The sequence below is a fragment of the Anoplopoma fimbria genome, chromosome 4 (assembly GCF_027596085.1).
Source record: "Anoplopoma fimbria isolate UVic2021 breed Golden Eagle Sablefish chromosome 4, Afim_UVic_2022, whole genome shotgun sequence".
Classification (NCBI taxonomy): Eukaryota; Metazoa; Chordata; class Actinopteri; order Perciformes; family Anoplopomatidae; genus Anoplopoma; species Anoplopoma fimbria.
Genome location: NC_072452.1, coordinates 8,507,494 through 8,533,542, shown reverse-complemented (window position 1 = coordinate 8,533,542; position 26,049 = coordinate 8,507,494). Strand labels below are relative to the sequence as shown.

The 26,049-nt window shown below is 40.0% G+C and overlaps 3 protein-coding genes across 12 annotated transcripts; 1 reads left to right on the top strand and 2 right to left on the bottom strand.

Annotated features, from left to right (window-relative positions):
* Positions 1-201: 201 nt before the first annotated feature.
* Positions 202-6,774, bottom strand: thg1l (tRNA-histidine guanylyltransferase 1-like). 5 transcript variants are annotated; one of them, XM_054597933.1, is made up of 9 exons: positions 6,684-6,774; positions 6,402-6,489; positions 4,783-4,951; positions 4,688-4,722; positions 4,407-4,583; positions 4,144-4,313; positions 3,951-4,039; positions 2,479-2,586; positions 202-903 (listed from the first exon to the last, which is right to left on the bottom strand). In XM_054597933.1, the coding sequence occupies exons 1-9, from the start codon at positions 6,709-6,711 to the stop codon at positions 742-744; spliced, it is 1,026 nt and encodes a 341-aa protein (XP_054453908.1). In that variant the 5' UTR covers positions 6,712-6,774; the 3' UTR covers positions 202-741. The 5 variants fall into 5 exon arrangements, with proteins under 5 accessions (XP_054453908.1, XP_054453905.1, XP_054453907.1 ...); XM_054597930.1 differs by having other exon boundaries at positions 4,688-4,763; positions 4,824-4,951; XM_054597932.1 differs by lacking the exon at positions 6,402-6,489 and adding an exon at positions 5,889-5,967 and having other exon boundaries at positions 4,688-4,763; positions 4,824-4,951; positions 6,684-6,707.
* lsm11 (LSM11, U7 small nuclear RNA associated) lies at positions 6,424-10,200 on the top strand. The gene is made up of 4 exons (XM_054597935.1): positions 6,424-6,956; positions 8,643-8,782; positions 8,873-8,956; positions 9,657-10,200. The coding sequence occupies exons 1-4, from the start codon at positions 6,509-6,511 to the stop codon at positions 10,002-10,004; spliced, it is 1,020 nt and encodes a 339-aa protein (XP_054453910.1). The 5' UTR covers positions 6,424-6,508; the 3' UTR covers positions 10,005-10,200.
* Positions 10,201-11,492: 1,292 nt separating this feature from the next.
* On the bottom strand, positions 11,493-25,653 carry clint1a (clathrin interactor 1a). Of its 6 annotated transcripts, none has more exons than XM_054597829.1 (12): positions 25,490-25,653; positions 20,785-20,889; positions 19,306-19,402; positions 18,848-18,956; positions 18,138-18,302; positions 17,812-17,995; positions 17,147-17,366; positions 16,967-17,048; positions 16,398-16,463; positions 15,594-15,877; positions 14,002-14,212; positions 11,493-13,871 (listed from the first exon to the last, which is right to left on the bottom strand). In XM_054597829.1, exons 1-12 carry the CDS (start codon positions 25,528-25,530, stop codon positions 13,564-13,566), a joined length of 1,872 nt encoding a protein of 623 aa, XP_054453804.1. In that variant the 5' UTR covers positions 25,531-25,653; the 3' UTR covers positions 11,493-13,563. The 6 variants fall into 6 exon arrangements, with proteins under 6 accessions (XP_054453804.1, XP_054453806.1, XP_054453805.1 ...); XM_054597831.1 differs by having other exon boundaries at positions 15,594-15,874; XM_054597830.1 differs by having other exon boundaries at positions 17,812-17,992.
* Positions 25,654-26,049: the final 396 nt, after the last annotated feature.

Here is a 26,049-nt window from a genome sequence, read left to right as displayed (position 1 = left end):
TATTGGTTTCTGCTCTACTCTGCTTATTCCTACCTCAGATATGCTCTTTCTTACTACAGACTAAGTGATATTGAACACTTTGCAGATAGACTACTGGACTCATTCAAATTCAAAGATTAGGAACCTGAACAAAAAGGATATTTGAGATCCAAAAAGCCCACAGAGATAAAAACCCTCAGCAAAAAAAATCAAAAAAAACAGAACAGTAGGTCAAGAGGTTTCATGTTTAACATGGTGAAGGATCAAGTGCTGGTAGTACTTCAATGTTATTCATGATATCAAATGAGGATATATTTTTGGAAAAGCAACCTTAGTAGAGCATGCACTTGACTAGGAGTGGGAAGATGTCAGGGGCAGAATCAGACTGCTGTTTATGTAACACCCGCTACTAAAAGATTATGGATAAATCAAGTGCTTCCCTTTGAGCACGACAGGCATCATCATCACTTCAAACAGAACACTTCCTACTTTAAGGGAACATTATGATTGAAGTTTAATACGTAAAAGTAAGGATTATGTTCCGGTTGTGAGAGAGTAATCATACAAAGTCAATCATCAAAGGCTTCAGTCTCAGAAAACGCTCTTACGAGGGATTCAAGGAGACTAAGCTTCATGGGTAGCATGCGGTTTGACACAGTTGTTCATCTACATGAGTCAACATCAAGCTGCTCTAGCATACGGCCACTGCTTGTGTGGCTCCACTCAGTTCAGTGTTTTTCTCCTACAGAAGCACAGGAGCCGTCAACAGTTGTCGTCTTCCAGGATGTCTGGATGCTCCGTCCAGAACTGCTCTCCTATGACGTCGCAGTGGTGGGCGTGCACCCTCCTCCTGCTGCGAGTCACTGCCATCTCCGTCTCCTCTCCCTTTGGTAGCTTTGTGCGCTTGATGGTAGTTTCATCTCGCTGGACAGAAAGAATGAGGAGTATTGGTAGTACATTTGAAAAAGGCAAACTGAAGGATAGGGGTGGCACAATTCAATGTAAACTTTTTTTTGTAATTTTATTTTTTTTGCACTGCCAGCTCTGCCATTGTTAGAGTCCTGATTTGTAAAGATTAACAGATTGTTGATTGGCCAGACAACTTTATTGTCAGTTACATTTCCAAATTCTTCTATAAATTGTCATGCTGCATGGTATATTAAGTGTGATATTACCACCATATTTTGGGGGGAATGTACAACACTTAGGCCATATAGTCAAATTTAAATTGTCTATTTAATAGCAACTTATTTCAGTCATTTGGGAACTGTTACATAAAAAAAAACCCAGAAGAGCCAGTAGAAGGCAGAATGGTACTTTCAACAGCCAAAAAAGCCAATACGTCCTGCTATATTAGTCGTGTTGCCTGAGGAGGCGTTTGGTACCTGCATGCAGCATGGCCTACAAACTGTAGTTTTTCTGTCCACGACGCACTCGTTACATAATTCAACCTCAGAGAAGCAGGAAGAGTTTCCAGTTCTGTTGTACAATGGAATATTAAAGAGTAGTCCAACACTTTTGAAAATAACAGTCTCAAATGTGACTAAAGACACATCGGGGACACATTTTCTAGACGGGAGGAAGTTAGTGCTCTTGGCCAAGTATTGATCCAGCACATAGCCCTGAGTAAAACCACAACTTCTTGTATTCACACTTCTGTTTTTGTATGGACTAAATAAGGGACACTTAAAGGGTTAATAAGACTGGTAGGTGTTATAAATGCTGATGGTGATGCATCTGGCATTTCTGATTTTAGTGTGTTATTGTATGTTTTTCATTCTTGTTAATTCCCAACCCACAATGCAATACCATGTGGAGGTAATGATGCAGCACTGTAGCATCCTTTATTATGCTAACCACTTTTTGTAGCATGCCATATTTTTCTAAACCTGCAAAGTAGCCATTCTTCTTTTTGTTGTTGGAAAGTTTACCTGTTGATGCATTTAAAAAACACTTTAAAATCTTCTACAGAATGGCAACCATTTTAATGCAAGACGAAGAAAGGTCGATACAGCTCCTTTCAGCAGCTGAGTATCAATTCTCAGATGTTGGAGTTTTGAAAGTGACACCTGCAAGCAAGTGGACTATGAGGCAACTTTCACCAAAAAACAGACATCCACATTTTTATGGCCAAAAATAACAAAGTAGTAAAAGAATATGTAAAGCTTCACAGAAAATAAACAGTAAATGTTAAGTTTTGGTGTGCAAAAAAATGTTTTTAAACTCAACATTTTCTGCTCATACTTGTCAAGCATTCAGGAAGAACGTCATTGCTGATAAGCTCATTGCAGAAAGACAATCCAATGTGTTAGCCAGATAAGCCACGTCGAGAAAAAACATTGACTAATGTAGAAGTAGATGACGTGAGGTGGAAGGGGCTGCAGTAAGGGTTTAAAACCCTTCATCACACGTTGAAAATGTAAAGTATCTAACAGGAGTTCTCAGAGTGGATTTCTCTGTAGTAAGTGTGCAGACCCAAAACTCTTTATAGCAGCTCACCTTTTCCCAGATGAGAGTGGTGCCTTTCCTGTGGACGGCAGACTCAGTGTTGTAGTTGATATCAAACTCAGAGAACAGGATCTCGTTTTTGTCTGCAGCTAATGTTCCCTGCAGGGAGACATCTCAAAGTTAGACATTTGGAGGTATATATTACAAAAAATGTGCATAAACAAAAGTCGTCTCATACAAGAGGCCTAACTGAGAAAGTAATCTCCTCATCCACACCACCAACAAAACCATTCAAATGACCAGACCAACCACAGATTCTATCGTTGTTTTGTTGTTTGAATAAGGAAATCCACAGAGGCTATGATCTCTAAGGAAGATTATCTTTGACTGCCTTGATCTGGACAGGTTTATTCCCAAAGAAATGTTTTTAAAGTGATAAAAGGAACTAGGAAGCACGGTCTAATGGGATGACCTGCAAACATTCCCACAACTCGTCACTTCCCTCAGAGCCCACCGGAGTGTGAAGTGTCTTCAAGAGGACAGCTGTGTCTGTCAGTGGCATGTGTTCATCTCCAACGAGAATAAACCCAAAGTAAATAATCTGGTCACCGTGGTAATACACACAAAAATGGGCCAATGAAATGCAGTCAAAGCTGTACCTTCAACTGCATCCCCCTGACATCAGGAACCATGGCTTCTTGGTATATAACAAGTTAAAACAATTTACATGATCAAAGATGACATAATTTTAATCACAAATTCTAAATATTGCATACAGAGGTAGCAGAGGCCTTTAATGTGGAAAATGGATAAGAAAAATGCAAATAACTATCATTTTCATTATCAATGAATCTACTCAATATATTTTCCATGAATCAACTTATGTTTTGTCTGACAAAATTTCTTCAACTTGATTAGTTTGTTTTTGTCGATGTATTCACATAAGTATTAAATGTATAACGACATGAAACAGAGAAAAGAGTTTTAAAGCTGAACCAGAAAAATGTTTAGTTATTTGATAAATGACTTAAACAATTGATTGATTGTTAATATTGTATTATATTTATTTATTTTAAATTGACTGACTAATCAGCTAATTCCTTCAACAGGGAAATATACTGAAAGTAAACTGTTAGTGTGCTTCACTAAGTAAAAAAAACTCAAAGTAAATGTTGTGCATTTTATCTGTAGCCAGATTAAAACATTCGTTGTGAGCAGAAAAATGTTACGTCTTAATAAATGTATTCATGTTTCATAAAGGCTAATCATGCAGGTGTTTTCGCCTTAGGATTTTTTTAATAAAGGTTTGAAGTTCACATTGTTCTTCTCCTGTTCTTATCTGGTTCTTTAAAGATATTCAAAAGGAATAAAGATAAAAAGAAGAGGTATAGCCCTCTGATATTATCATAAGACACAGCATATTTGTATAAACACATATCTGTATATGTTCACACACACACACACACACACACACACACACACACATATATATTAATCAACATAAGATTGTGTTGCGCTCTCACCTTTAAGCGTTCCTCAGCCTGGGCTGTGGTGAGTCCCCCGTTTTGTACTAAAGTCCAAAACACTGTGTTGTACAAATTATTTATGTGACCTAAAAGACACAAAACACGTATGCAGTCGTCAGCTTAGTGAACAGATTCATCTAGAAGTCAAATGCATGATCTGTACAACTGTTAGAGCACAGCGTGCACTTACAATCTGCTTGCCTCCAGCTTAGGTAGTCTCTGAGGTTGTGGTTGCTTGGATACAGGACCACACGTCCATCAAAGCCTGGCGGGTACAAGAGGGGCTGCTCCCCAAAAAACTCCTTCCAGTAAAACACATATGAGGAGGAGAACTGGGACGCCACATGAGTCATGAGCTTACTGCCAGAAGAGAGAGAGGAAGACGTAAAGTCAAAAGCGTGAAAAGCTTATGTGGGGATGACATCGGACAACAGTGTGGTGAAACATTGGTACCTGGCCCTCCTCTTAAACAAAGTAGAGGTCCTCTTGAAAACAAAGCTGAACTCATCACTTTGACCATAAGCAATAATAATATCCTCCAAGTCTTCCATGACAGAGCGGGCACTTCGAGTCATGAGGCCCAAAGCCCTGTTATCATTTGGCTTCAGGAACTTGTGCTGCTCTGCAAACCTGAAACGAAAATGCATGAAGAAAGTTAGAACAAGAAAAATGATTTGTCATCCTACTGATTTCCAACTTTATTCACATCCTCAAAGCTTGAAGAGGAAACTCACTTGTGGAAGTTGCGCCCGTCTAGTCTCACAACAATGTAGCAGTTTCGTAGACAACTGTCATCTGTTTCAAAGTTGCCGTCTAGTCTCACAACAATGTAGCAGTTTCGTAGACAACTGTCATCTGTTTCAAAGTTGCGGACGTACTCAAACTTGCTCTTGGCCATGTTGCTGGAAGTGGTAAAAAGACAGGCCAGAGGTTTGACAACACAAGACCTGACACGTCCACCGAATCTGCAAGCCTTTCCAATCAGCATCGGGGTGCTCCTGAAAATAAAAAGCAATAAGCACACACATAATATACTTTAAAAACAAATTTACGACAGGAAGGGAGTGGTAATATTTAAAATCGAAACAATTCCATAACTAGGGGTGGACAGATCGCTCCCCAAAGTATCAATCGTGTGGCTACAAAGTCTTGTTTGAGTCTAGTATCAATATATATATATATATACAGTACCAGTCAAAAGTTTGGACACACCTTGTCATTCAATGGTTTTTCTTTATTTTTTATTTTATTTTTTCTACATTGTAGATTAATATTGAAGACATCCAAACTATGAAGGAACACATATGGAATTATGTGGTAAACAAACAAATGCTCAACAAACCAGAATATGTTTTATATTTCAGATTCTTCAAAGTAGTTGAATGAGAAGGTGTGTCCAAACTTTTGACTGGTACTGTGTGTATATATATATATATATATATATATATATATATATATATATATATTATATATTTAAAAAAAAAACAAGAACCCTATCACATGTTCGGTCACATCCTTGGCACATGAACACTCTTCTTATTCTCTCTGTGATGACATTCTATAGTATATCATGGAAAACTGCCTTGTGTTTAAACATGCATTGAATGAAGTAATTTAAAGTGATTAGTAAAAAATATATGATCATATTTGGCAAATCAGTTTGTGGGAATTGTAATATTTAGCATAACACTACTACATTCACCTCATCTATCATGTCATACTGTATGTCTCTCCATTACATTATAGCACATTAACTTATTGATATTGAAAGGTCATTGTGTGCTGTCTCCATCCACATATATGTTGACATCCAAGCCACCTAAAAAAACAGAACCAACTTTTATTGATTATCTTATCTTATCTTATCTTATCTTATCTTATAATGGGATGATTCCTGTTACACATTCGTCTGAGCATCTATTCCTCATTACTTACCTGAGACAGTCGTCGGTTCACACACGTTGGTTTGTGTATAGTCCATCACCTAATTATGTCGTAGTGAAGCCGCGAACCACTGAACAAAGGTTCCGGAGCACAAACAATTAATAAAAAAAAATCAAATGGCGTTGCTTGTTCACCCTCTAAAAAAAGTCCATCATCATACAAACGTATTCTTGTGGTGCTGCTTTGGGTAATATATATATATATACACACATCAAAGCAAGCAGATTTGCATTATTTATGTAGTCACAAGCAAATGTAATATGTGTGTTTTAGCGCCATCCTGTGGTTATGGAGAGGAAGTGCATACCAAAGATCGTTTAAAAGTAAGATGAATCACGTCGTACGGAACTGGTAGTCAAGGTGAAGAGTTGGGGAATTTCGTTGATATTTTCTTATGGATGTACACCTTATTAGGCTATATATCAAATTAGTATTAAACAAGATGAAAAAATGTTGTTAATACTCCCGGGATTGAACAGCTCCACCAGTATGGCGTGCTCGTACCTCTGATATTTACGGTGTCTTGAAATAGGTGCGGAGTGTGAGCTCCGCCTCTCACCAGGACTCCTCTTCGCTTTAACGCGTGTTCGTGCTGCTCGTGTGTTTCAAACATGGAGGAGAGGGAAAGAAGAAGTGAGAAGTCAGACAGTAAAGACACTAAAGACAGTAAAGACAGTAAAGACCCGGTAGCTGCAGGCTGCTCAGGGCCGGAGCACGGGGCCGATGAGGCAGAGAAAACAGACGTGTGCTCGGATAACTTCGACCCTCTCCTGGCCTTGTACTCACCCTCTGTCCCGCTTCCCTTCCCAAACATTAAGGGCTTCAACAATGTGGCCGCCTACGAGAGCTTCATGCAGGGCGGCCGGGGCAGAGCCAAGCCGGAGAACGTGCAGAAGAAACGCCTCAAGGCCATGAAGGGCGTGGCGGACCCTGAACGCATCGCCAGGCTGAAGAAGCTGATCGTGAACAACCCGGTGTCGGAGGACGGGGAGAGCAGCGGCGCGGCCCGGAGGAGGAGGAGGGACAAGCCGCAGAAAAACGTCCTGACAAGGATGCCATGTAGGTCCAACCACACTCCCACTTATGGCGACTTAACCTGGGTGTTGGTGGGGGTGCAAGTTCTGCACAGAAGCTGCACACAATGCACAGTGCACACATCCAAAGCGACTTACAATAAGTGTATTCAACATAGGGATTCAAGAGAACTACTAGTCACCAGAAGTCATAAGTGCATCTCCTTTCTTAAACAAGCATCTAAAGCATAAACCAGAGCAAAAGTACAGTGCAGAAACAAACTAATACGAATACAATAAGTGAAACAAACTAATATGAATACAATAAGTGAAACAAACTAATATGAATACAATAAGTGCTACAAACTAATATGAATACAATAAGTGCAACAAACTAATACGAATACAATAAGTGCAACAAACTAATACGAATACAATAAGTGCAACAAACTAATATGAATACAATAAGTGCAACAAACAATACGTATACAATAAGTGCAACAAACTAATACGAATACAATAAGTGCAACAGACTAATACGAATACAATAAGTGCAACAAACTAATACGAATACAATAAGTGCAACAGACTAATAGGAATACAATAAGGACATAGGCATTATTACAAGGATGCCATCTAGGTCCAAACACACTCCCACTTATGGCAACTTAACCTGGGTGTTGGTGGGTGTGCAAGTTCTGCACAGAAGCTGCACACAATGCACAGTGCACACTCAGAGCCTTTCATATAATAAGTTATGACTCCTTCATTATATTACTTGTAATAATACTAATACCTGGCAACCTGTCTTCACTTTCACAGTCCCTTTACAGCAGGTCGTTGCCCTGCTCCTGAAATGGGAAACCACACATGTTCCATTATTACCCTGAACACAACACAATACACAGGGCCACTCAGAGCCTTTCAAATAATAAGTTATGACCCCAGTCTACTGGTATGACTCCTTCATGATATTACTTAGAATAATACTAATACCTGGCAACCTGTCTTAACTTTCACAGTCCCTTTACATTACATTACAGTCATTTAGCAGACGCTTTTATCCAAAGCGACTTACAATAAGTGTATTCAACATAGGTATTCAAGAGAACTACTAGTCACCAGAAGTCATAAGTGCATCTCCTTTCTTAAACAAGCATCTAAAAGCATAAACCAGAGCAAAAGTATAGTGCAGAAACAAACTAATACGAATACAATAAGTGCAACAAACTAATACGAATACAATAAGTGCAACAAACTAATACGAATACAATAAGTGCAACAGACTAATAGGAATACAATAAGTGCAACAGACTAATAGGAATACAATAAGTGCAATAAACTAATACGAATACATTAAGTGCTGAGTGGAAGGCTCAGGTCGTTGTCCTGCTCCTGAAATAGGAAACCACAAATGTTCCATTACTACCTTGAACACAACATGATACACAGTCGTGTTGTGAATTCCTATAAATATGAGAATATAGTGTCAAATCCCCATTACCATTATTCTGAGGCAAAACCTGACAATGTTATAAAACAGAAATAAAAGTTAATCATCGTAACTCAGAAGCTGGAAACAGATAATCTATTCATCATCTAATTGAAAAGTTAAAAACTAGTTTTTTTTATGTTTAGCATTGATTGGCAGAAATGTTTTTGGTGCTTTCCTCCATAATAAATGTATGGCCTGTAGGGACAGTTGAGTAACCTGCTCGTCATGTGTCCTCAGTGTGTAAAGGCAGTCCGCTGGGGGAGCTGTACAGATGTGTGGAGGAGAAGATAAGGGTCAAAGTTCACATCAGGACCTTCAAGGGACTGAGGGGAGTGTGCTCTGGCTTCGTCGTGGCCTTCGACAAGTTCTGGAACATGGTGAGCTCTCACGCTCGTGTACTTGTAACCATGACGTTGATGTCTTTGTATCGGCCTTTCACTATTTTTTTTTTTATTTCTCCTCATCAGGCAATGGTAGATGTAGATGAGACGTACAGAGAGCCTCTGCTTGGAGAGGCGTTCTACCACGAAAAGGCCCTCACCATCTCACGGGTAGGTTCTAGTTTTCAATGTATATCTCCAGCTCTGTAATAGTCAAAATTCTATTGTAAGATTTTAACGTCCTGGTTGATTTGGTGACGCCAGCACAGTTAAAAAACAAATTCTCGTTGTTTTGATCAAGAAGTTAGTGAAAAAGAAATGTAACTGCAATCTGCCGTCATGCTGCTGGAAGGTGTCCACTCAACAGCAGGCACTGTAAAGTCTGTTACCTTGCTGAGGACTTGGACTTTTGCAGGAAACTCCTCATATTACTGTGGCTGCTCCTTCCTGTTTAATTACTCCTAAATTATTTAAAACAGATCGGTTGTCCAAAAAAAATTGTCTTGTTTTGTACAGACATTTTAGCTATTCTGACAAATGCCTTGTGTTTCCTCTGACTGCTTCACAATAACGGCTGCCCCACTTTTAATATGAACTAGCATCAGAGGGCAGTGTTGTTTGTTTTCACAGTAATAAAGCTCTGATAGTGTAGAGGAGAGCCGACCTTAAACAATGAGACGGTCTTTGCTAACAAATATGCATCGATTCTGTAAAACTAATTACTATATAGAGTGGCAATTGAAGAATTGTGGCTGAATTTCATGCTGAATAATGCTGACCATTAACATTCAAGTCCAATCAAAAGTTGAAGTTAATGAAAATGAGACCTTCTATCTCCACAAATGCTAATGTGACTGAAATCTCTGTGCAGCTCTTTGAGAAGCTGAAGCTCCAGGAGACCCCGGGAGGCGACGAGCAACCAAAAAAGCACGAAGCCCAGGAAACAGCCAGCAAGCATCAGCCTGTAAACCCCAAAAGTACCCCGAAAAACCCGTCTGCTCACCCGACTAGCAAGACAGGGGACAGCGGGAGGGAGTCCGAACTGTCCGACGCTGTTAAAATCACACAGGATAAACACAGAGTCTCGCTGAAGGCCCGGGGCCCAGAGGTCCGTCAGAAGAAAGACTCCCAGGCGTACGGAAAGGTCCACACACGCCACATCAACCAGCTATTCATCCGGGGTGAGAACGTTCTCCTGGTGAACCCACAGCCACTCTGATTAGTGTTCTTCAGTCTAATATTTCCCCTGGATATAAGAAAGTTTGGCTACAACCACACTCGGTTAAATTTAAGTTTTATTTAACGCTGAACATTTGTTGATTTAATTCAATTCAGGGGATTCAAATGAGGACTAATGTTATATCATATTGATATGGAGGGTTTTCTCTTCCCACCAGATAAATATCTTGATTTTTAAGAATAAAAGCTTCTCAGCTCTTATTATAGTTATTTCTTGTCTTGTTTTCTTTTGTCTGACAGCCACTAAAGGACATTTATTTTGACACCTTTACACCACAGCATCAACACCAGCGTTTTTGTGTTCTGGTTATTACCCAGCAGGTGGCAGCATAAACACATTAGAGCCATCTGCGAGGCCATTGTCGTCTCAGAAGAGCTTGTCCCTTTATGTTGCTTTTCCCGTTAGTTTGAACAGGAATGACAGCGCAGTCTCAGCGGACTTCATAAATGCATTATGAATAATTGAGTTTGTGAAGCTGGAGATTGCAGATGGCACTCAAAAGCTGTCATTTGTCTTGACGTCTCAGATTGCTTTTACTCTTTAATGGGAACATTACCCATAAAAGCACAATTTACTGCATCTCATGGAAGTTGTAAAGATGTTGCTTTTTTTTTTTGTTCTGCTCGAAACAGCAGAGGTTACTTTTGGATGATGAGTGGCACAGAATGATTGCATGTTGCTATAATGTTTCTGGGTCTGAATGTCTTATTTTAGTTTTTTCTTAATTTGACGGCAGAGATTAATTGACCCTCTTTCTATATATTTTTATGCCATAAATGGGACAAATTCTAGCAGTAGCTGTTGTTCATATATATATACTGTTACTTTTCATATATATGTATATTATTAGTGTAGCCCATTTAACAGGCTTCCTCTCCAGAGAGTGAAAATGGGGTCAATTGTTTAATGCAAGCTGTGTTTTAGTCGTGTTTGTCACACCAGCGTGTTCCAACAAACCTTGATACAATATGAGAAGGGCACGGCGCTGGTGCTGAAGAGGTGGGCCACAATTAGACTACACAATCTTATCTCCTAAGTGTATTATATCAGAGTAATCAGGCCATCCATCTCGTCAGGGCAAACTGTACATTTCATCAGCTGAATGATATTGAAGGACACTAAGTAACAACAGTTCTTTACACACAACTCCATAATGTCTTATTGAGATCTACTTTATGCTTTTCTTTGTCCACTTAGCTGTGCTAACCTATGGATTTGGTATCCAGCATGATCATTTATCATCTGATTTGCATGTATTGTTAGTTTACATGCTTCCTGCCTTATTAATATCATTTGTAAATGGGCATATTTATCGTCGACCTTTCTTTATTACCGATGAAGTTAACAAACTCGCATTAAGTCAATGTAATTTCAAAGTCGAGCGCAGTGGCTTCACTTTTGCTGCTTGAAGCTCTTTTGAATGAGGCTAATGACACAGCACACCAAATAACACACACCATTAACAAATTTCAATCAACTGTTTAATGTTGTAGATAAAGAATCAATGTGTAAATCAAATCGAAATGGGAACAATGCAAAAATGTCATTTCCTCAAAGGATTATCTTTTACATTTGCATATGCTAGTGTTTCAGTAACAATCCCATTTAAGAGAAGATCAAATCAATTTGAAGTAAAAAACACAAATGAATAAAACAACCTCTACTGATATATTTTAGAAAAAAACAGCAAACAGATTTTGGTCATTTTTAATGCTTCAGACTCAGACGCAAGGCTACTATGTGTTAGTGTGCTCAGCCTCTTGAGCCCTTGGGAGAGTAGGAAAGCTTCAAGATCTTCAGTCCCCTTGGGGATGCAGAATCCACCGCCTTCTCCTCTGGTCAGTGAATTATTTATCTTATCGTTGACTTGCCAAAAATGTTAGGCAGCAAAGATTTACTTCTCACTCATTACAAGGGTCAGGAGGCAACCACCGGCAGGCACTTGAACCACTGAAGAGAAAGGTTTTGTACGCCGAACAGATCAGTTAGCTGGTGTTCAGCTGAATGGGACTGATCATTATGCGCCAACCCACAACACATCCCGTCTGGTAAAAAGCGCTTCCTCTCATAAATCTTCCTGATAAGTTGTGAAACATGCAGACGGTTATGACGGCAACACAGTTCCTAAGATTGCTGTTTTTTAATGTGTAACATTAATAGAGATGGAAGGTCAAAGGGCAGCATTTCCCAAGATGAACTGGTGAACATTTAACAGATGTGGACGAGTGAGGCAATCTGAATAACAGTCTGTAGCAACACTCGAGGTGCTGATTTACGTTGAGCTCGACAGATTTTCGACTTGGCTGTTTTTTTTTTTTTGAGCTCTGAAGTTATCACTGACCTGAATAAAGTGGAGCCACGTACGTGTGCGTGGGACGAACAAAACACTGAGCGAAATAATTATACGATTGCATCTGATACCTGTACAGACGGAACGCGTGGCTAGAGGCATTAGTACAAACACAGATGTTTGTACATAGTACAGAAGCTCCGGTCTGGTAGCTGTCCTCAACACAACGCGCTGTCACATTGTTTCCTTCAAAGAGGTTAACTGAAGAGAAAAGGCAAATGTCTTTCAGGCACTCTGTGCTGTAATTAAGAACCCACAACCCCTGTATGAGCCTGTTTCTAACTACTGATTATCTCATTTGGATGCAAACTGATTATAATAGTCTTCATAAGTAAAATATATAGATATATATATAGCAATAAGAAAAAGGCCACAAATGATGGTTTGCTGAAAGAGAAACTCCTCAAATTAAATCAATAACCTTCACTCCAAACACTCATTATTTAGACTGCAGCACTGACTGGCCACACCTGGAGTGTGTGGACACTTATGTACAAAGACAAGGTGTCAATGTGCTTTGTTATGGGTCTTGATTCATATTAGATTTGGTCTGCATGATACAACTCTTCACACCGCCACTGCCTCTCATATAGGAACTTCATAACTTATTTGTAAGGGCTCCAGATTAATATTTACAGGTCAAAGGAAGAGCAATGACATAAAAAGAGGTAACTTGATATTCTTAAATGTACATTAGAAAGTTAAAAATGGCTGATCATGTTATTCAAAAACGTATCCTTCTGTAAAGTTACTGAGAATGCATCTCAAAAGAAAATTACGCAGCTACTGATATAGTTTAGCTATTCTGGTGATTTCACTTGATTGAGGTTATAAAGCAAATCCCCCCCCCCGACATTCTGGCACACTCCTCCTCCTCCTCACGGACTCTTAAGTCACCAACAAGGCACACTGCCGTCAGTGTGTGTTTGACCACCACCCATGACCAGACAGATGACTGGTTCAAAACACAACACAAACACGTTCATTTAGATCCATTTCACTACACAGCATTTCTTTAAAAAAAAAAATAATAATAAGGAGATTGCAGGGTATTGGTATTATGATAGTTGACGTTATTCAAGTACTCTTTGTTTGCAGCTCATAACAATCCTTTACCAATGGACGGGGAAGAGAGAGAGAGATAGAGAGACCACCACTCCACCAGATAATCTTTTCTCTCCAGCTCTATCACTTTCCAAAGTTGCCGAAGTCAGCGAAGGCATCGTGTTTGGGCTGTTGGACCATTCCAGTGTTCATTCCCATTCCCATCCCCATAGCATTGGGCATCCCCATGGCCATACCTCCTTGTGGCATCCCCATGTTCATGCCCATCCCCATCATGCCCTGGTTGGGGGCCATCCCCATCCCCATCCCCATGCCCATCCCCATGCCAGCGCCAGGGTGCATCATAGGATTAACAGGCGGTCTGACTGCTGTAGTTCCAATGCTCATACTGGAAAATCCCTGGGCGAGCATGTTGGCAGGTACCTGGTTGCCTGGAAATGACAGAACATTAGCAATTAATAAGAGGACCAAATTTGAAAACCTCCTTTGACTGATGGGGGGCTTTGAAGGAGAGCCTTGTTACAGTGTCACCATTTATGCAGGATCTAACATTCCTCTCACCGTGCTGGAGGGTGTTGAGGGTGGGCTGGTTTTGCTTGGGTGGGTGTGCTCCTGGGCCCAGGAAGTCCAAGTTGATGTTAACTGAGGTCTCTGACCAGGTGGAAGGGAGGGCTGCTTTGGCGCCGGCACCTTGAGAGGCCCCTCCCTGCTGCACAGGCTGGAGGGACAGGACAGACTGCGGTTGAAGAGGACCCCCGATGTTCTGTAGGGGCTGGCAAAGACAGAGAAAGATGCAATGTTAGAGAAAGAGCTAATCCAAGCTAAAAATCACAGTATTGACAAAGTATGCAATGATAAGATGCATAAAAACTCCAACACTGAAATACACGATGAGAAGTTACGGTTCCTTCTCATCATTCAAGGCCTTCCAACTCCCACTTAACCTCAATACTGTCAGAAATCTGCTACTGTCTATCTGAGCTCATTAAAACACACCATCTAAAGTCACTAAAGGAAAAAAGAGTGGTGGGCGTCTTCTTAGTGAAACAAAGAACAAGTTGGGTTTTTTTTTTTAGGTCAACAACCTTTTAACATAGAATTACAGTCGACATCCACAGGCTTTCCTTGGGTTTTTTTTTAATGTTTTTGTAACTCAAAACTGATTCTTCTCATTCTGTGTGTCAGTAACAGGAGGAGTGGGTGGTTAGTGGGCGGTCTCTGGGGGAGAGGAGCATCTGGTGAGGCTGCATGTTAACCCTCCACCGTCATGCTTGTCCTCCATCTTTCAGTCACACAAGGTATGTCTTTATTATGAAGGCATGCACACTAATGTGGTTCACAATCAGTGAAAACTGCGAGTAAATGTTTGAAATGTTTGTAAAGGAACAACAACTTTAAATATATCATCTCTTGAATCGTTTGACGTCAATACAATGGCACGACACGGTTAAAAGTTCTTTGTAGATTTCACAATATTATTCAATATCACTCTTGGTTGGTGGCCAAGGCCAAATAAACAAGCCCATGGTCAGAAGATTACAAAACACCAATTCTATAAAGAAAACGCATACAACAACTAGCTGTTGTGCTAGTAGCAGTTGGCTTTAAAAAGGTTCTCTATACGATATTTAAATCATCAATATAGAATCAAACAACTATATGCAATGTAGAGTAAAGTAGAGCGAGAAAGTTGAGCAGAGAACAAAGTCCCTCTCCATGTTGAGAGCCGTTGAGAGGATATAGATATGCTCTTAATTTCAAATTTAGCACCTTTATGTCTGAAATCGATGACAGTACAAGTGGTATCTAGTTACTCCAGACACTTTCTTGGGCCAGTACTGATATTAAGATACATTTATATCATTAAGTGTTTTTATCAAAATGATATGCTGTATTTTTAGTCTCTAAAATATACTCCAACACATAAAGCTATGATAAAAAAATGATAATCCTGAAATGTATCAGTCTAACGCTGCATTTATAAATACTGAAATCATAAAGTGTATCGTTATTTTCCTGACGATATTTTGTTTCCACCTGTATAATTTAAGTCCCATTCATGAGTCTTGTAATGATATGTATATAAATAAATTATTAAAAAGGGATGTGTGTGCCTGATGCGTGTGTGTGTGTATGAGTGCAATCATGCATACCTGTGACCTAGACTGGGGCAGGACTGTGGCGCTCATGCTCTGTGTGCTGCTCATGCTAAAGTTGAGGCTCTGGGAGGAGCTGAGGGATTGGGTGGGCCCCATCAAGTCAAACAGGTCGGCTGAGCCTGAAGCCGGGGCCGGGGCGAGGGCGGCGGCAGGACCCGTCATGCCTCCAAAAAGGTCATTTCCGCCGGTGTCAACAGTCTGAGCAGACGCTGGCATCTGACCTCCAGGGAAGGCGTTCCACTCTCCAAATTCTCCATTACTGCCCGAGGAAGGTGCTGCTGCAACGACGACGGGGGAAAAAAAAGACGGTTGCATGAATGTCTATATTTTCCATCTAAACAGTGATGTTTGTATCGTGAGCTGCGTAAATAATTGCAAGATGCTGCAAAAAAAAAGTCACTAAAGCATTTGGTCCTGTCATATCAATTAGGAATAAACAATTGATTCTTCCGTTGGGGCCAGTCTTGCTTCATCCAGGGCATTCTCAGTGACCACTGGTGCCACGTTTTAAATTTTCATTGAACGGGCCCTGCTTGTTGTCTCTATCCCTCCACTCAATCTCTTTTAGCTCCCTGCACCCCCACCAACTTCTTCTTCCTCTGTCCCCGTCTCCTTGTCATCCATAACAGGAGTTGATGTGTGTCTGTTCTTGTTATGCAGAGCAGGTAGCAGGCTCCATATGGCCAGGGCTTCTCTCTGAATATTCTAGCAGTATGGCTGCAGCAGCACAGCACACACATGCACACACACTAACACACACAAAAAAAAAAAAAAAAAAAAAAGTCTTAAAAAACCAACCAGATACTGAAGGGATGCCGACGGAGGCAGCAGGTGAGGAGAAGTCAGCAAATCCACTGATCAGGTCTGCATTGAGATATAGACATAAACACATCCATTTGAAACAAGTGAGCTCCAGGTGTCATTCTACCATAGTTAGCATTCCTTCAGTGTCAGAAGTGTAGGAGGGAGGGGAGGGGTGGCGGTAGATGATAGGTGGAGAAGACCAAACATCTGTTCCGTGCTCCCGCCCTCTCCAATTCACCAGGGACTGCTCCTAAAACATCTGGCGCACTTAGTTCCTATACATCAACTCCCTCCCCGTGCTGTCCCTAAAATCTGAAGCAAGCGTCAGCAGCTGTGCACTGTCACTGCAGAGTCTTGTCCTGCAGTCACTGTGGAGTTTCCTGTTTAGTACAATGTTGTAACGCTGAACAAAAAGGTTATTCCTTGATTTACTGGTGTCTAGCTTGATTGCTAAGAATAAACAGCATGTAAATAAACTATATTTGGGGCTACTGGAAGGTGTTGCAACAACAAGCACATTTAACCAAATGTCAGGGTATTACTTGAAGTTAGTGACATCACACCTGTGGGAGCAGGCTGGCTCGGTGTCGAGTCCACCATAAATAGGTCAGCTAGGGCAGCACTGGAGGGCTGGGGGGCTGCTGGCTGGAATAAAGAACATTTACCAAAAGTTCAGGGTCCATGCACAACTATACACATATCAATATAGTTCTATGTTATATGTTCACATGTGCTCCTTCTACCTGTTTGGTGGTGGTGACTGGGCTCTTATCTCCCACATAGTGGGCTGCGGCTCCCAAGTCTACTATCTTAGAAGGGACCCCTCCTCTCTTCCGTGTTGCTGTAGTCTCTGTTGCTTGGACTATGTGTACACTCTTGGTGGTTACAGTCTCCTCTTCATCTTTGAATTCTTTTCCTGGCTGGCCATTGTGAGACGAGCGACTCCGGTCCTCCTCGTTGTCACTATGGAGACAATAAAAAGGTAAACAAAAAGTTATTTGAGGACACAGATCGTCTCTCTATTTCCACAAAGGAACAAAATGAACCAAGATAATTAACCATGTTCTGGATGAGGCCTTACTGTTATCTACAGTATGAACTCAAGTAAATCAGTTTTTTTGTACTTTTGTCCTCTCTTTGTGGCTACTCATGGCCTGATCAGTATTTTTTTTATCATTAAATTTACAGGTTCACAGTGTATTTGAAAAGTTTGACTTGTTTATCTAATGTGAAAATAAAGGCCTATTGAAAGCAGCGCTCAGAAAACAGATTGAGAGTGTAACCAAGTGTCATTTTTTCTATTGTTAATTTTGGTGGTGGGGGATTCCTGTTGTTCATATTTTGAACATGGTTTGTGCCTTTCAGCTCAAAATGGCACTAAATATGAAAAAAATTGTCAGCCTCCAACCTAAATCGATCTGGTGAGTCATCTCTCTCCTTCTTCCTAAATCTGCTTATGGTATCGTCAATGGTGCTGCCGATTTTGTCGCTGATCTCCCCCAATTTCTCGCTGAAGGGGAATTGCCCTTTATTCCTCTCCCAGTCGTCGTCCCACTTTCCCTTGCCATCGTTGGAGTCGTACCTGTCCCCTGCTGGAGAAAGGGGATTCAAGTAGGTGGAAAAGGAGATAGAACAAAACAAAAAAAAAAAAAAAAAAAAGGACATTCATTTAATCAGAACCCCAAAGTTTATGCTGATCATCAGTCTGCTTATTTTACTCAAATGAGAACTTACTGTAATTTCGGTAACCCATACTGTCTGAGGATACCCCGATGTATTTGTCTTTGTTCTTCTTTGACTTTTTCCGTTCTTCCCTTAGCCTCTCGTCATCCTGGACAAAATCCACCATCTCCTTCACCTTCTGACGCACATTCACACCTTGGTCCTTCCCATTCTCATCTAGTGACAGATGTATAGACACAGAAACATTGGCATGTTATACAATTAATGAATTAGAAACTCTGTGTTAACTTCACAATGTATTTAAACCGCACACAGGCAATAAATAAGAGTTTCACTGAATAGGGAAAGTTGAATGTTCTTGTTTGTTAATTGCACCTCAAATACACACATGGTTGGGAAGAATGAAAGCAGCTTTAGGGCTGGTTCTGTGTGTGTGTGTGTGTGTGTGTGTGTGTGTGTGTGTGTGTGTGTGTGTGTGTGTGTGTGTGTGTGTGTGTGTGTGTGTGTGTGTGTGTGTGTGTTATAAGGGTTGTGGACTAAGCAGTACTTAGGGCCTCTATCCATTCATTACAGCTCACACTGAAGCTATTGTTAATAAACACTAAACTCTACTATGCTGAGGTGTGGAGAGCGTCTCTCCTAAACAAGGCATAATTTGGAAAAAGCTATGTTTTATATGCTGTTTTTTGGGTACTACTCCTCCAACATGGACAGAAAACAATGGTATAAATAATAAAAAATAATAAAGAACAATACCTTACCTACAAAGTGGTAGCTTTCTAATGATCTAAGGTCATACAGGTGTTCTCTGGCACTGGTAACAACCCTCTCTGATCCATTCCTGATTAGATGGGCCAGCAGTAGCAGGGACTGAGAAACAGACACACAAGGAAGCAAAAAGTGTTAAGTATTAACTTGGGACTTTGAACTGGATCATGTATGGGAATGATTTGATTCACCACAGCCCTCAATTCATAGCATGTTAACTATGTGAAGCATCAGCTGTTTCTAATCAAGGTCAACCGTTTTTAATAAATTATTCCTGCCTGTAAGTTATAATGAGAAAAATTGCCGTTAAAGTTAACAGATGGCTCCGAGTTGGGTCCGGTCCAAAGTTTTAGGTCAAATCAAAACTGTATTTGGTGTTTTAGGCCTTGAAGCCTTGAGTCATAATCAAGCACGTCTGTTTGTGTGATGTTGCAACAGTACTGTGGCAGACCTTGTAGACTCTCCGCCAGTTCTTCTTGTTATCTCTCAGCATGCGGGCCCACAGCATGTTCATCACCTCTGGGAACTGCTCATACATGAAGGTGGCTCTAATTACATAAACATTGATGGGAGAAAAAGAGAAAAGGAGACGTTGTACTTAAAAGTAAAAATGTTTTAATTTCCAATGCATGTTAAACAAGAATTGGACTAGTTAGTCCGTTTACAGCGTTTGAAGAGAGGCTCCCTTGTGCTATAGAGCCGGAGGAACATAACTCAGCAAGTATTTCAGGAGCTACAGGTACCTTCTGGATATTTGTGTTTGTGTATCACTGCAAGGATTGGGGAAATCAGACCAATAAAATAACTAAAACTGACATCCATTAATGTGTTAAAACAAGACAACACTGTACATATATGGTTCAGGTCAGCGTCTTGTTGTTTGTAATTTACTGTAATGTCTGAATTAATGTAGGAAAATAACTCTTCTCTGTGTTGTATCTTGTTTATTTTCTGCTTAAGTATTTAACCACGATTACAAAGTAAAGTCCCAGTTTAGTTTCGCACGGTCTCTTCTCAGCTCCATATTTAGCATTTCAATGTCAATGACAACAGACCATCTAAAAAATTCCTATAACTGCCTGAGTACTAATTGCAGCAGCTTGAATGAATGCTGTACATGTTGTAGCAGTTGTGAGGCTCGAGTTCAGTACTGACAACAGTGTCACTGTAGGTTCTGCCTGTCAGAAAAATACTGCCTTGGAAACGGGGACTTTTGTGGTCATGTGTCAAAAACCAAAGCTTAAAATGGGTTCCTGTGGTCGAACTAGAGGGGAATTTACTAAAAAGTGTTCCTGCAGTTAAAAAGAGCTTTAAAAGGAAAACCTTATCCCATATCAATTACTCACCCTGTGATACCATGAATGTGTGAAGAAAAACATGTCTCTACGGTGAAAGCAGAATACAAAATACAGAGAAAAAGAAGTAAATAGAATCTAAGCCTCATTTATTATCATTTATCTGCTGTCCAAACATGCATTTACACTCAACCTTCCTATTTAAAACACACCGGCATAAACAGTCTCATGCTTGCACTGGCGCACTACTCGTTCGGCCTTTTTTTAGCAATAATGCATGTGTTTGGGAAGTAATGAGCATACAACCGTATAAATGAGGCTTGGATTATATTGCAAGAGCTCTGTGAGAGTTGATGTTTTGACAAGGTTCTGCTGTTGTTAAATGTGGCCCCCATTTACTTGAATTCAGCAATAACTGTCTCCGTTTGTGGATTATTGTTCACCGTGCTTTTTCTTAACAAATTTGAGCTAACAACGGTTGTGTAGTTGATATACAAATGAAAGGGGAAATTAATTTAGGGGATGGAGTATTCTTTTATGAAATAAATAAATCTTTCTGCAATTTGATTTTATGAACAAATAACCTTGCAGCTCTTCATCAGGACATATTGTACAATACTACTAGATGTCCTTACCTGGAGATTTCAGTCATCAGTTGTCCCGATGGTCCCCATGAGTCGTCATTGGTGGCCTCTCTGACTTTAGACTCCACCTCTGAGTAGTTCATCACCACATTGGTTCTGTGCAGCAATATAAAAGAGAACCATTACTTCATAAATCATGCCTGGGTTAAGTATTCTGCATGGCATTTGTCATTTCAGTTCAAAATATGTGGCCTCCTAGATAACCACAACATGGACAATAATAGATGAAAGGTTCTCATATTAAAGCCACGCCCATACACTGGTCCTTTTAGCCTCTAAAAAGGACAATGGCACAATAGGGAGTGCTTGTGTGTGTTCTCTGTATCTAACCACTCGTTAAACCCATAAAATGGGGACTAAACAAGCAAATGCAAATCTGTGTTCAAAGTAAACACATACATTGAGACCTCATATGGAACTGAGTCAAACACTGCTGTGCTCACTGTGTGTGAGCTCTTGCTTGTTGACATTGTAAGAAAGTAACTAGGAAATAAAAAGGGAACTGAAATGGGAGGAAACCGACAGAACAAATGGCGGCTCACTAATAATATCAAGTAAATGGAGAGCTTGTTTTCTAAATTGCGTACTCAACAATGTTGGTGGGTTTGGCAGCCTGTTAACATTCAGAATCATGATTTATGTATTTTATTGTATTATCTCAAATTGTGTTGTCATTATGCTGTAGAGTGCTGTACAATAATGTGTGCTGTAGGATAGTATTGATAATATTAAGCCATATATATTGCATTGATAACAGTAAGCCACTAATTTGCAATAACCTGCTGAGGGACTGTAGACAAAAATGAGCTCTCTAGCTAACTCTGGCACATTAACATTGAGAAGGAAGCTGAAATGTTGATAAATGTGCATTGCCCCAGGTAAATAAATAAATCAAATACATTATACAAAAACTAATGCAAACAAGCACCGGCTTATATTTATTCAATCAGACTACGTCAACACAAGCTTGTGATAGTAGGTCTACAATATGTCCTCATATGCACTCTCATAACCAGCACTTATCGAAAAGACAGAAAACAAATGTCCAGACTGTAATAGGAGGTATGTCATAAAAGGTGAAGAACAAAAGGTTTTTCCCAGGCAGAGAATATTCTTGAAACACAAAGGATGTAGGAAGAGTTGAATTGTTCTCCGTTTATCAGCTATTTTAAAATGCTAGACCAAGATGCCTTTGTAAAAGACATTCTGAATCTCAATTCAAATATTTATGATTAGTGAAAAGAGATTTAATAAATATGTTATTTCATATATTTTAAGCAATGACCGGATAAAATGGCTCTCTGTCAAACTCTTGCAATGCATGCTGCATGGGGAGCAGTGTATCGACATCCAATGCATTGACCTAAGAGTATGTGCAGCATATAGCCATGGCTAGAGGCCTTTATGCAAATAAGAATGGTTTCTTACAGGACTACAGAAATATAACCTATAAAAAACCAGGCACCTTATTCCAAATAATTTAGTAAGCCCCGTTACAGCTTGAGTCAAAAACATGGTGAGGCAAAACATTTGCCGCTGCGCCTCCTCATCCCTCTTTCCTCACTACTGACACGTCAGCAATATAATGTACAGGGCCTGAGTGAGCCACATTGAATTGATGGGTGGAGATAAACATCCTCTCTGTGGTTATAGAAAGAGGTTGTAATACTACTGCAACTGACATGGTATGGTTACCACAACAAATTCTTTGAAAATGATCATGCCAGCTGTTTTTAGAGGATGATGATGAGAGGATGAGGGGTTACAGTAACTTTATTTAGGATTGATATCTTCGCCAGACATCAAGTATTGTCCTGTATCAAACTTAATTCCGATGGCATTGTTCTTTATATTACTCACTCGAGCCCCGGACAAGAGTTTATCTGTGTTTAGTGTCAATCATGTGCTGTTCAAGTTTCATTTAGTTTTGAAGAGTCTTTCTGATTACATTGTGTGCTATGTTACTTACTTGCCGTATCCCTGGTCTCCCTAGCATTGTAACGATACTGCACAAAGCTACATGTTTGCAGGAGTGACAGGCAAAATACAAGAGGATATGATATTGTAATGCAACATCTTATCTCTTCATAGTGTCCTAGATATCAGCCAGATAAAAACGGAAGTTGTGATACTCTCTCACAGTGACACACTATCACACAGATTTCTTCTAGACTGCTGTAGTGCTGCATGTCAAAAAAATTCCCTTGCTGTTACTTATTAATCCAATTGTATCTTATTCTTCATATAATAAATGTTGCTTCCATTCAATGCTAGACCTTCTTGAAACAGGATCAAACACTTTCTTGCATGTCCTATCTCAGCAAAAACCTCACTTTAACCATACAACAGGAAATGTTGCATTATGCCACCATGTTGTTGTGACTGACTCACAGCTTGGTGACAGTGTATGAAAATCATTTAGAATCTGAGTCAATGTAAAAAGGGGACAATTTCTGAATGTTACAAAACACGAGCTATTTCATCACCCTTGAATTCAAAGAAATCAAGGGGGAAATTGAACATGGAAACTCCCATCCCTTAAATCTTTAAAAAAACTTTCACCTTTCCCTTTTTCTCTTGTGTTGGTCTTGCCCAGTCTCTGTTGCTCTCTTGTGAAAGTCACCCATGTTTCAGGAGGTCACACTCCAGGGAGACAAATGCATTCAGCAAGAATGCCTTCTTGGATGGACTTAAGAACACCCTATTGTCTCCCTGGGTCTGCAACATTTGCCATTAAACCTTTGAGGTGAGGAAACATTGTGCAATAACCTAAGCCCTACAGTGCAGGACAGCATGCTCACGTTTAGTCAGCAACTAAACCGGAGACCAAAGCAGAACAAAAGACATGTTATCCCCGAGGTGTTGCCTAAGTTCAGGCTTGGCTGGTAGATACTTCCAGGTACTACATTACTGCTGCCAGCCATGCAGGCTTGGACTATCAAGGCCATAAAACTATGTCTCATTTTGAGTGCACAAGCACAAAGGATTCACAGTGAACATACATGCTTCTTGCCACTGACTTTACATTTTGCCAGTCGACACCTGATGGGAGAGTACAGCAATCGCTGTGTCGAGCTTATATCATCAAATCCTTGAACTTAAGGTTAGCTGCTGGACATCCACCAAAAAGTTGCAAAACACTGCATGATCCCTGGTCATTGATTAATAAGTGCTCTGCTGGGGCGCTGTTGTTGTTGTTCTTAAGCTGATATAGCACAACCACTTGTAAGTTATGGATATAACCTGTAACATAACATAATTGCTGCATGAGTTGAAATAAGCTGTAATATTTACTGTATTATCAGGTCTCTTTTAAAGTTGTCTAGCCACTAGAATAGAGTTATAGTGGTGAATAACAATCATAATCATTTGGCTGGGAATGAATCCAGCCATGTGTTGTTACTTTAAGCTCATCAACTAATTAAATGTACAGTACCAGTCAAAAGTTTGGACACACCTTCTCATTCAATGGTTTTTCTTTATTTTTATTTAATCTACATTGTAGATTAATATTGAAGACATCCAAACTATGAAGGAACACATATGGAATTATGTGGTAAACAAACAAATGCTCAACAAACCAGAATATGTTTTATATTTTACATTCTTCAAAGTAGTTGAATGAGAAGGTGTGAACAAACTTTTGACTGGTACTGTATATTCAAACTTACATGCCAGGGGGAGAGAAGGAAAGACAGAAACAAAATAATACAAAATGAAAATAGAAAAACATAAATAAATAATATACAAAAAAAGACACTAAGACACAAATCCTGATTGTATAATTACAAATATATATCGAGGGCAATGCATGACATCTTTGTTTTTATAGCTTTTTTGTTGTGACAGTAGTTGATGCTTTTTAAATATAATTCAAACTCTTTGTAAAAAAACACAAAAAATAGGCCTTTGGCTTGTACATTTACATTTATGTACAGTACCAGTCAAAAGTTTGGACACACCTTCTCATTCAATGGTTTTTCTTTATTTTTATTTGTTTCTACATTGTAGATTAATATTGAAGACATCCAAACTATGAAGGAACACATATGGAATTATGTGGTAAACAAACAAACACTCAACAAACCAGAATATGTTTCATATTTTACACTCTTCAGAGTAGTTGAATGAGAAGGTGTGAACAAACTTTTGACTGCTACTGTACAATAAGTTATTGCTTCTGCAGCCTTAAGCTACAAGTGTCATAACAAGTGTGACACATGTCTGTCCTCACTGAGGCTGTACATATCGTCCCAGACAGCAGGGGACGACTGTGTGAACATGCACAGCTCACTAGATACACAGTGTCTGCTGGTGATTCAGCCCAGGAGCTGTCAAACTAGCTGAGCTGGCTAGCCTGGTCTGTTAGCCACCTAGCATGCTAGCTCATTAGCTAGCTTTGTCAGCTAAGTGTGTTAGCTTTCCCTTGTCGGACAAACACCCAGCTTTAGAGGTCTCATCGCGGGGCAGATGTGCAGCACAAACACCGACAGACCGGGCTAAACGACAGCCTCAAAGAAAAGACAAGCCACACTTAGGATTAAAGTAGCATTTTGTCAAAGTCGGCTAACTACCTAACTTGCTAGTAGCATGCGTGCTAGCTAACAAGTTCGAATGCCGTGACGTCAAAGTTTTGGGTACGTGTCTCTTTCAAACAGGTGAACGCTGCAGCGCGCGACGGGCGGAAGATACTTACGCTTTGTCAACCAACTCCCGAACCTTCCACATGTTCAGCATCTTGGCTCCGTGGAAAACAAACACAAACACCCCTCTCTCTCTCTCTCTCTCTCTCTCTCCACACGAACACCGCGGCCAGACCCCTGAACTCTGGAAAGTTAAACTCTTCTTCACCTCTCTCTCTCTCTCTCTCTGAAGACGGAGAGGCGGAAGCTCACGACGTGATGACGTCACCGACGTTGCGTGAAGCAGCATTGGAATTGTAGTTCCTGATCAGCGGCCGGGGCCTCCGTCTGAACTACTGTTGCTAGGAGGACGTGGAGCCTCTTAAATGCATTAAAAAAAATTAAATAATAGTTGTAAACTTGGTACACACGTGTTGCTGATTCAAAGTGGCAAAATATCACGAGTCAGAATTTTTTTTTTTAATATATATATATATATATATATAAGATAATCCTTTATTAGTCCCGCAGCGGGAATTTGCAGGCTTACAGCAGCATAGAGTAAAGTGCACACAAGAGACATAGTAAAGAAAGACAAGATAAAATAAAAAATGAAAAAAAAATGAAAAACAAG

Bases quoted from the DNA above. Each gene is read 5' to 3' on its own strand.
- lsm11 (XM_054597935.1), top strand. From the start codon at position 6,509: ATGGAGGAGAGGGAAAGAAGAAGTGAGAAGTCAGACAGTAAAGACACT. The intron at 8,783-8,872 runs GTGAGCTCTCAC...TCTCCTCATCAG, and splicing joins TCGACAAGTTCTGGAACATG to GCAATGGTAGATGTAGATGA. The intron at 8,957-9,656 runs GTAGGTTCTAGT...ATCTCTGTGCAG, and splicing joins AGGCCCTCACCATCTCACGG to CTCTTTGAGAAGCTGAAGCT.
- thg1l (XM_054597933.1), bottom strand. From the start codon at position 6,711: ATGTTTGGGAAGGGAAGCGGGACAGAGG. The intron at 6,490-6,683 runs GTGAGTACAAGG...ACACACGAGCAG, and splicing joins GAAGGGAAGCGGGACAGAGG to CACGAACACGCGTTAAAGCG. The intron at 4,723-4,782 runs ATTGTTGTGAGA...CGAAACTGCTAC, and splicing joins GTTGTCTACGAAACTGCTAC to ATTGTTGTGAGACTAGACGG.
- clint1a (XM_054597829.1), bottom strand. From the start codon at position 25,530: ATGCTGAACATGTGGAAGGTTCGGGAGTTGGTTGACAAAGC. The intron at 20,890-25,489 runs GTAAGTATCTTC...ATTGCTGCACAG, and splicing joins CGGGAGTTGGTTGACAAAGC to AACCAATGTGGTGATGAACT. The intron at 18,957-19,305 runs GTCTGCCACAGT...TCTGTTTCTCAG, and splicing joins ACTGGCGGAGAGTCTACAAG to TCCCTGCTACTGCTGGCCCA.